Source organism: Pocillopora verrucosa, chromosome 10 (genome assembly GCF_036669915.1).
Source record: "Pocillopora verrucosa isolate sample1 chromosome 10, ASM3666991v2, whole genome shotgun sequence".
Lineage (NCBI taxonomy): Eukaryota > Metazoa > Cnidaria > Anthozoa > Scleractinia > Pocilloporidae > Pocillopora > Pocillopora verrucosa.
Genome location: NC_089321.1, coordinates 9,808,320 through 9,818,098, shown reverse-complemented (window position 1 = coordinate 9,818,098; position 9,779 = coordinate 9,808,320). Strand labels below are relative to the sequence as shown.

At 38.1% G+C, this 9,779-nt stretch overlaps 1 protein-coding gene across 3 annotated transcripts; it reads right to left on the bottom strand.

Annotated features, from left to right (window-relative positions):
• Window positions 1-6: 6 nt before the first annotated feature.
• Window positions 7-8,165, bottom strand: LOC131799130 (bone morphogenetic protein receptor type-2-like). 3 transcript variants are annotated; one of them, XM_059116801.2, is made up of 9 exons: window positions 8,036-8,165; window positions 7,400-7,483; window positions 6,272-6,634; window positions 5,536-5,888; window positions 4,905-5,079; window positions 3,946-4,103; window positions 3,526-3,673; window positions 3,113-3,249; window positions 7-1,231 (listed from the first exon to the last, which is right to left on the bottom strand). In XM_059116801.2, the coding sequence occupies exons 2-9, from the start codon at window positions 7,458-7,460 to the stop codon at window positions 935-937; spliced, it is 1,692 nt and encodes a 563-aa protein (XP_058972784.2). In that variant the 5' UTR covers window positions 7,461-7,483; window positions 8,036-8,165; the 3' UTR covers window positions 7-934. The 3 variants fall into 3 exon arrangements, 2 of the variants coding, with proteins under 2 accessions (XP_058972784.2, XP_058972785.2); XM_059116802.2 differs by having other exon boundaries at window positions 8,025-8,139; XR_010718922.1 differs by lacking the exon at window positions 7-1,231 and adding an exon at window positions 1,257-1,831 and having other exon boundaries at window positions 3,006-3,249.
• Window positions 8,166-9,779: the final 1,614 nt, after the last annotated feature.

Sequence of the window (9,779 nt, the reverse complement as noted above, 5' to 3'; positions counted from 1 at the left end):
TGTTCCTCATTTGCATATAAAAGTTTTATTCCCTGAATAAGCTTACTGTATTCAAGTAAAATTGTTATGTTATGTATTAAGTTCTCCCTCATTTGAGAAAAGTGAAGAATATCTTTCTCTTATCTTCAAATTAGCTCAAAATCATCATCTTTAATATTTTATTTAAACAAACATGTACTTGTCTCTTCCCAAAGATTTATTATCTAATGTTAACTTTCAGCTGCCCCTTGCTGTACACTGTTATTATGGCTTCAGTACACTGACCATGTGACACATACAAAATTCAAAGAAACATTTTTTTAACTACAGTTATAATAATGTAGCATTGTCTAAATTTTGTGGCACTTCTGGTCACCACTATCAAGGACAAAATCTTCCAGATAATACCTTCTATGAACAAATAGGCTAGCCCAAATCAGGACAGCATTGTCTACTGAAGAAAAACAGGAAAGACATATAAAGCAAGCCAATTCAAATCAATCTTTTTTCCAGTGGTTTCAATAACTTTTTCCATAAGTAGCTGGCAGTTGTGTAATAGGTGGGTATGCCATAAGACAAAATCCAAACATGAGAACCTGCTTGAAGCATAGACAGACAGCTGTCTTGAAGATGGCAATGGACTGCCAGTGACCAACTTATTTAAACACCTGCTTAATCCAGGGTTTCCATTGGCATACTATAGTTGTAAAGTTTAGGCTGAAAACTCTTTGTCGTTATGGTCACTCTGTATTCATGGTTACCCAGGTACAAAGACTAAATGTTGGCAGCCATTAGAGTTGATTTTCTTTCCTAAACAAAATCCAGGCTCCCAATGTAACCATGAACTGATAGCAATTGTATGATAGGTCTAACTTTTCTAGAGAAGTCCAATTCCAGTACACATTCTCACTGATAAACAGAGAGTGTGTTTTGCCAAAGTATTTAAAGTTGACATTCATACAGTAGTCATGGTCATACTGTTGCTTGAGGATTTATCCACCCATGGATAAGTGGCTATAATAGGTGGGGCATTAGACACAGGACCATTGACACTTGACAAGCTCTGTGAGTGTGATGTGGGGTAGTTTTGGAGAATCTTCTGCACAGGGTTACCACTTGATGAGACGACAAGACCGTCTGGGTAGTCCTTTAACAGTTCTGAGAAACGTTCCTTCACACACAGTGCAGAGAGTCTGGCATCTCCATCTTGATCCCAACAATCTTCTATAGTTTCCTTCAATGTTCTTAGACCCTTTAAAGTTAGAGCAGATTTAAGCATTGATTTTGTTTTTCTTGTCTCCTCTTAAAGCTGCTTATCTTCACCACAGTCAATTAACAAGCAAAACATTACATGGGACAAATTCAATCGTCCTGACTGAACTTGCCTTGTTGATAAAGGATTTGACATAAAGCATTAAAAGGTTCCATTCAAGAGTTACCAAATAAATTGTCAAATCTTTCCCTGTTTGTCCTTTTGTGTGAGTGTTTGTTTTTGTCTGTTTTTCATTTTGTTGTTGTTGTTGTTTGACTTTGTTTTTTAATGTCTCCAAGATATGTAACAGTAAAGCTTCCAGTGCCTCTCAAAGTTCTTAAGACACAGGATATTTCACCAAGGAAATAAAAGCAATTTCAAGTAAATGGCAGATTTCTCACAAAAAGTCTACACTTAAACAAATGCATTGAAAACTTAAATACATGGGAAAATAAAACTCTCATCATCTGATAACCAAGATGAGAGCAGTCCAAAAAAGACTGTTGTTAAAGACAGAGATTGATTTTTTTACTACCTGGGCAGAAGTTCTTAACAAAGGTAAATGATTGTTACTTCATACTCCATTTCTGATAATTACTTCTAAGTTTGGGTAATTGTGAAGAAGAGCTCCCCAAAAAACCTGTCGGCCGACTGTCGGTCAACTGTCGGCCGACAGGTTACCGACAGTCTACCGACAGCTAACCAACAGGTTACCGACAGGTTAAGAAAAAAGAAAAATTGTGTTAAAAACGAACAGTTAACGTGACATAACAATCCGTAATGGTGATGTATGACTCGACAGACTTCACCTACTTACCGATCGACGGCAAAGTTGAAAGTATGTAAAGAAACGTTTCTTCCAAAGTGTTGTTATCAGATGCGTATAGGATATATCACTTGCGTAATTTACAACACACCAGACAATCTAAGAATCGCATTGGAAGATAATTTAATCGAAAAACTCGGCCAAAAACTCGGCCAAAAACTCAGCCAAAAACTCGGCCAAAAACTCTGATAACCATAAGCTACGTATCAATACAAACACTTTCGTTCAAATCGCCCAACAATGCAACGCTGCCTCTTATGGTATGTTATGTATGTATCAATAATGTTCACCTTGTGCATTTGTGTTGCTAACATCGTCCTCTATCTTGCAGGTTTGGGATGAATTGCTATTTCCAATTTCAAGTTTAATAAATGATACAACTGTGAATCTTTTTACTCGTTATGTTGAGTAATAAATTACTATACGCAACAATTCGATAATTAGACTTGGATGCGTGATGCGATAATTGATTTAGGCGCGCGCCGCTAAAATCACGATTCTACGAGTGAAGTATCTTGTATATTTCACCACTCACAAAACGGCTCCTTTAGGAGCCACCAAATCTTGAAAGTCAATTTTCAACGTATTACACATGTTGGATGTTGTATCAAGCGAAAACCGAGGGAAAACATTAAGGTTTGTGTTAACGTTTCACGGACAAGCTACCGACAAGCTACCGACAAGCTACCGACAGGTTACCGACACATTACCAACAGTCGGCCGACTGTCGGCCGACTGTCGGTCCACTGTCGGCCGACAGGTAGCCTATATTTAGGGCAAAACCTGTCGGCCGTCTGTCGGCCAACTGTCGGCCGACAAACGGCCGACAGTCGGCCGACCGTCGGCCGACAGACAACCAACTGTCGGCCGACTGTCGGCCGACTGTCGGCCGACAGTTGACCGACAGTCGGCCGACAGGTTTTTTGGGGAGCTCTTCTTCACAATTACCTAAGTTTGTTCCACTTTTGTTCCCTTTCACCAACAACCTTGTTTTTCAAGGGTACCCTCCCTCATGTGATCTGACCATATTAACAACTGCATTTAAAATTACTAACTGGATGATTATGTTTCCACACATCTGGAAACCCTGGCCTCTTCTTCTGCCTGGCAACATAATCCTGGATGTCTTCACTTGTGATGGATGAGCCCAGCTCAGCTTCAAATGGTGGCCTGAAGTCTGGCACAGGCTCATCTGGAGGGGAAAGAAGATGAATGTTCAGAGGGACACATTTCAAACAAATAAGTAACTAAAAGAAAACTCCAAAAAATTCTTGCTTAATTCTACCTTCAAGACCAATAACCATTTGCAAAGCTGTTGAGCCTTTATTTCTATAGCACAAATTGACTAGGAGTGTCTACTCCCAAACACAACAAACTCCATATCATGATTTCTCTTTGGAATGGCTAATTGTACAGTTTCTGAAGCATACGTTTCCTTTAACAGACAGAAGAGCAGTACCAAACTTACTTCCATAAATGTCAGACCATCTCATTCCTACTTCCCAGAGCACAATTGACATGGCATAAACATCGATTTCTTTCAATGATGCCTCACACTCCCTTAAGTTGACAGCTCCATCTAAAACTTCAGGAGCCATATAACGAAGTGTTCCAACCTACAGTAGAAAATGTCTGAGCATCACAAGGGGAAAGTACATGGCTGTTGATGATCCTGCCTTACTTGATTGAATTGTGCAAACTTACCTTGAATAATTTACCCTGTAATGAGAATGCATATTAAGGAAAGGTCTCTCTGCATCTGTGACCTGAGCTTTCAAAGCTTTCATTGAACTGATATGTTATGAGGTTCTGTACTGAAAAGACAGTCCGTACCATTTTCAGCATTGTTCAAGTTTGAAATTATGCATATCTTAGTTATCAGTCATACCTCTGTGATTATGTCATCACTTCCTTTAGTAGCTCCAATTTCTGGCATTTTCATGGCAAAACCAAAGTCCGACAGTACACAAGTGATGTTTGGACTGACCAGTATGTTCTTACTGCTTATATCACGGTGAACAAAACATGGTTTACCTTCATTGTTATCTGAAAAAAAAAAAAATAGTGAAAATGTCATGATAAACATGCTTGGTTACTGTAAGAAGGGTCTCAAGGAAATGACATCACATATGGTTCTAAGGAGAGGGAGAAACAAACCTGGAAAACAAAAAGACAGTAAATTTGATCTACCACAAATGAAACCAGAAACTTAAAGCTCTAAAGGGGTAGAATTTCATTCCATCAACTAATTAACTACAAGTGTACTCTAAGTAGGCGATAAAAAATGCCAAGAACTGGTCAAGTTACAGCTGCAATGATTTCAAGGAAAAATTACAGGTTACGCAATTGAAGTACAAAACTTAGGGCTTGAACAAACCAAAAGAAGAAATTTATTGGATCAACTTCAAATCTTGCATGAAATAAATCAGATTCTTTCACAGGAAAGAAGAACCTAAAGAACCAAAAATGACCAAAATTTTAACCCTCTAGTCTCTGAGAGACACAGGTGTGAATCCCATCAAAGCCTAAATATTTTCTTTAGGGCTCTTTTCTGCAATTGCTAAAATTGTAGTTAGCCTGTGAGAATCGTTACTTTACTACATCAAAGTAAAGTAAATTTGAGGTTACTAAAATACATTAAGAGGACATATTGAGCCTTTCACTCAAAAAATCTTTTTACTAATTCCTCTAATTGTGTACTATTCTTAAGATGTTATTTTGCAGAATTTGGTATTGAATCAACTAAAAATCCCCTTGTTGATATTTTTCTCTATTTCCATCACATGTGTGCTTGATTATGTAAGAAAAAATTGTGTCTTAGTGAAAGGATTAAAGCTCTTGATTTACCATCATTGTGTAAGTAAGCCAGCCCAGATGACAGTGAATGGCCAAGACTGCACATTTCTTGCCAGGTCACAGTGTTACACTTTAGATACTGCAACAGGGAACCTTTACTGTGGTATTCAGTCACAAGCAAATATTCTGGTCCATAACTTTGCTGCCTTTGAGTTGCAAAATAGAACTGCAATAAAAAAAATATATAAACTTGTCGATAGTATGAAATTAACTTAGGGAATAAATGCCATCTAGTAGCCTCAGGTGGAATTTTCTGGACTACTCAAAAGATTAAACTGAAGATTACAGAGGGTAAAAAAAATAATCAATGAATTTGAAAATGTCATCAAATTTGCGCATATTTTTTTAACTGTTTAGCAGGGAACCCTTATTTAAGTAATATTAGATCACGGTATTAGATTTTTCCTCCTGCTGCTATACAGAATTATTCAACTGAATAATCCTCTGTTAATTTACTCTCATCATTCACTATCCCATATATAAATGGACACCCTGAACATGCTGCAGCAACTTTATTTGAAACAAGTACAAACAGAACTGCTTGTCAGACACCCTTCACTCCAGCATGTTGCCTGAATTGTGCTGCCCTTTAATACAGAAAAGTCCATTGATGCAAACATACCCTTAAGATACTTGGATGTGATAACTGTCCTTCATACACCTCCCGTTCAGACTCCCACGTGCCCCTGTGCCCTGGCGGAAATACTTTGACAGCCACTACTTCCCCTTTAAGGTAACATCTCCACACCGACCCATAGCGCCCTTGTCCAACCATTTGTTCAAAGTGCAAACCACTGATGTCAAGTTCAGGTCCAGGAGGTTCCTTCTCTTCGGGGTCAGCTGGATCATATTTACTTTTAAAGCATTTAGACTTGTATGCGTAGATAACACCCACTGTCATGCATACAGCCAGAACAACAAACATAACACATGCCACCACAATGGCAACCCTGTCTGATCTATCCCCAGCAGAAGCTGTAAACCAAGGAAGTAAATAAAATGTTAAAAATTTGCTTTTTTGCATCACAATCCACACACATTTCTCTCCTGTATATGGGAAGAAATGCTGTCCAGTAATTCCTTAAGGTGTAATGGTTACAATGGTGAATGTACTTGTACTTGCTTTAAATCAAAGTCAAATTCTTACTACATTCTGTAAAGGGGGTAAGTTTCCAAAGAAACTGTGGTGCTGCATCAGGTAATTTGGTTTTTTTTTTATGACATGAGTAAACAATTGAATTGACTTCCATGAAGAGCGCTAGTCATTCATCACAACAATACATCAGCTTTAACAGGTCTTTCTGTTGGCCAATTTAAATTGTCAACTCTGTAGTACTAGTACATGTGTATTTGCTCACCTGTTGACATGTCTGTTGTTGCCGTCGTTGTTGTTGACTCGGTATAATAAACAGGAGTGAAATTCCTGTTACACATGTAGATGTTGCAGCAACAAAACCCAGAGACATTATGACTTCTGAAGGCATCATAATTTGGATTTTGAATACAATCATCTTTACAGTCTCTAAAAGCCTCATTAACAGACACTTGAAAACACCCTTTCTTCAAAACTATGTAAAATGTTTCATTTCTTTCATTGACATTGTCTTTCCACAGAACGAAGCAGGAATACTCTGCAGTATCACAGGTTTCATTTCCATTCAAAATGCCCTTTTCTGGGTGGTATGATTCACATGTTACACCTTTTCCACCCTCACAAGAACCTGGAAATAGAATAAAAAGAGCCAAGAGTGTTTCATTGGGTAAAATTACAAGGGGGGAAGGAGTTAAATATTAAGTGATCATCAGTGTAATTAACCCTAGTTTGGAGGTTGAAGGACTCTCTCAATGTAACACGGGCAACACCTGTGCCACTGAGTGAATTCTCTACACATTTCTCAGAGAAAAACAGCTTATATACAGCTTTGATCTAAAAATACATCACCTCTGTCGCAGAACCAGATAAACATAAGAAGCCAAAATTGCACATGTTTACAAATTTGATGTGATCAAATCATGGCATAGTTCAATTTTTGGTCAACAAACCCATTTCCCTTGTCAAAATATGCATATGATTGTGTATCAGAAGAGGGGCCAATATTTTCTAGTATCATTGTATGTTAAGCTGCGTATATTTCGTTTATTTCTCTCACGTAAGACTGTCTGCGGTTAACATTCATTCACACCCTGATAGCTAGAGGGCAATTTCTTGTTTACTAAGAGCATCGTCAAGGAGCGATGAAAATTTAACTTTCTTGACAGTATGCCCTATCTACCTCTAGGTGAGGATGTAGACGTGGATAACTTCTGTTCCAAGATTAATGCTCCAAAATTCATTCGCCATAGACGTTCAGTCTACGAGATTGATCTCGCACAAACCCTCGAGGCCATAAAGTCTTGTAATGGATTTAATGCGGTTGTCCCGAGGAAGAATTCTTAAGCATACTAGTCAATTTACTGTCTAGATAGGTTTGCTGATGCATTCTTACCTTGGTTCACACACATCAAGGATGTAATAACGAGCAGGAATAGGAGACAGGAATCTTCCATCTCAACAAACGATCTTTACCAAACTGCAAAAGGATAAAATCGTTAGCGTGACTATAGCTTTTGATATGGAAGCACCTTGTGTGTGTCTGGGCGCCACAAAGGGCAGCAAATCGAATAGTTCTTCCATAATGCGTAAGTCCTCGAGAGACGAAAGTATATTTGAAAACAAATGCAAATTTAAGAAAAACAGTGACTTGGGAAAGTTCTAGGTCATAGTAGACAACAGATATCTTAAAACGAGAGTACTTTTGCCCGAAAAAGGGAAAGATTTTGAATTGAGACTGTTTGCTTAACATGTCTGGCTACGCGGAGTTGTCCATAAATCAAGAGCAGAGGTGATTTGGTGTTTTCGGGTTTTCGTTTGACTTCCTAAAGTCCTTCAGATATAATTTTTTGCAATAAAACGTAAGATAAATTCTACATTCAACTCTCAGAGATAACAAAAAGACGTTTTTACAGCCATTCTAAATCACATCTACTAAAGCAGCCTTCAAGTCGCCATTAGCTGAAGGGGTACAAATGGTCTCAGCTAAACGAAAAAATCGAGATTTTGGCATACATTACCAAACTCTAACCTTTCTTGAAAAAACAGCTGTACATTTGGCATGAAGAATCAACAAGACAACGCTTCGAATGATAAATATTTCCTTGGAATCAACGATGGTGTAGTAAATACAGTCTACCTCCCAACAGCGAATATTTAGCTGCATGTATTGAATATCGACAGTAACCAATCAGATGCCTCGAGGAGAGCACGTCAATCAAGAGAACCTTATCTCAGGTAGAAATTTGATCCCCTGTATAATAAATTCCTTACTTGTTATGGCTAAGCGCTATTATTTCGGAATAGCGAAATCATGCAGCTGTTTTCGGTTCTTGTGAAGACTTCTCAACTCTCTGACATGTCTTTGTAAAGACGCCAGAAACATACGTAGCTTGGTCACGTACTTAACGCAACAATACGGAGAGCTTTGTTTTCAATGGGAAGGGACGATTTGACTCTTGGAAGAATTAACAAAGATTATGTTTTTAGTCTATGGCTCCCGTGTGTCTGCGTCCTTTCGGAGTCAATATTGCCCAAACGCCATTAAACATAAAACAAATTATGTATTTCTTAACTTCGTTCTGGGTGATTTTCTATCACTGAAGACGACATTAATAGTTATGTGATGTTGAAATAACATTCAAAATGCCCTGAGGCTTGCCCGCTTAATTTTCACCAGATAAGCCGATTGATTAGACACAATAGCGTTTGTCGCGAGAGGAGGGTTGTAAACAGTTTATTTCAATATAAATCCTCGAGTAGATTCATGTTTTTCTTTATATCTGTTAATTCATCAATTCAGCCACTCATCGATTCATTCACCCCTTCATCTATGCATTCATTCCCGATCGTTCATTCACTCGCTCCATACCTCATTCATTCCACGCACGCACGCACGCACTCACTCACTCACCCTCGCTCATTATTCAACCACTTTCCAACCACGAACGCGATCGCAATGTAGACCTCAAAATCAAAGGGCATGATGTTTGAGTTGTGGCTAAATTTCAATTTGATCAAATTTTTCCCATAATTAAATGATCTATGCTAATTTTAAGTCGTCATTTGAAAATAAAACAAGGAAATGAAATTATAGACTGTTATATTTAATTTTAGAGCAGGGGAAATGAACACGCCGAAGGAAACAAAGGATGAAATCTGTCGGTTTTTAAGAACAGAAGAACCGTCTAGTAGCCTCCGAGCAGACACTCATAATTAGCAACAGCGTTTCGGCAAAAGCGTTTCTTCGGCCGTGAGAAAGTATGAGGCAACGGAAAGAGGTCTTCAGGGGATCTAGTCTGATTCCGTCTGAGACACATTTTGATTCTTGATGTTAAAAAAAGAAAAGAAAGAAAAATAATGGTTACCCCCGGATGCCTTGGTATTTAGTAGACACTAGAAAATAAACTGAAAACTTGTATCTTATCGATTGACAACTTTTCATAACATCCGAAAAAAATTTTTACATTCTACCTTGTAACTATATAATTATCAATTTCTTCGAAATTAAATTGATCCGACAGTAATCTTAAAGCCCTCTCAGTTTACAATTATTTTCACTATGCAAACAATTTTGCTTTCGGGTTTTGTTTGTCTTTTTTTGTCTTTTAATCCCTCTCCTTTACCTCTACCCGATTTCTCTTGGAAGAATTATATGACTAGTCAATTATTTTTTGCCTAGGGAGAGGAGGGGGGTTGGAGGATTTCGTGAGATCACATGGTTTTCAGCGGAAAGAGAGGGGAGATCAATCGTCGCTAACAGAGCAAGCCAACGT

What these genes read in the sequence shown, in the direction of transcription:
- LOC131799130 (XM_059116801.2), bottom strand. Translation starts at nt 7,460, where the DNA reads ATGGAAGATTCCTGTCTCCTATTCCTGCTCGTTATTACATCCTTGATG. An exon ending in GTGATGACATAATCACAGAG is followed by an intron (nt 3,674 to 3,945) that starts GTATGACTGATA and finishes TTTCTACTGTAG; the next exon opens with GTTGGAACACTTCGTTATAT. An exon ending in ATGGTCTGACATTTATGGAA is followed by an intron (nt 3,250 to 3,525) that starts GTAAGTTTGGTA and finishes TTTCCCCTCCAG; the next exon opens with ATGAGCCTGTGCCAGACTTC.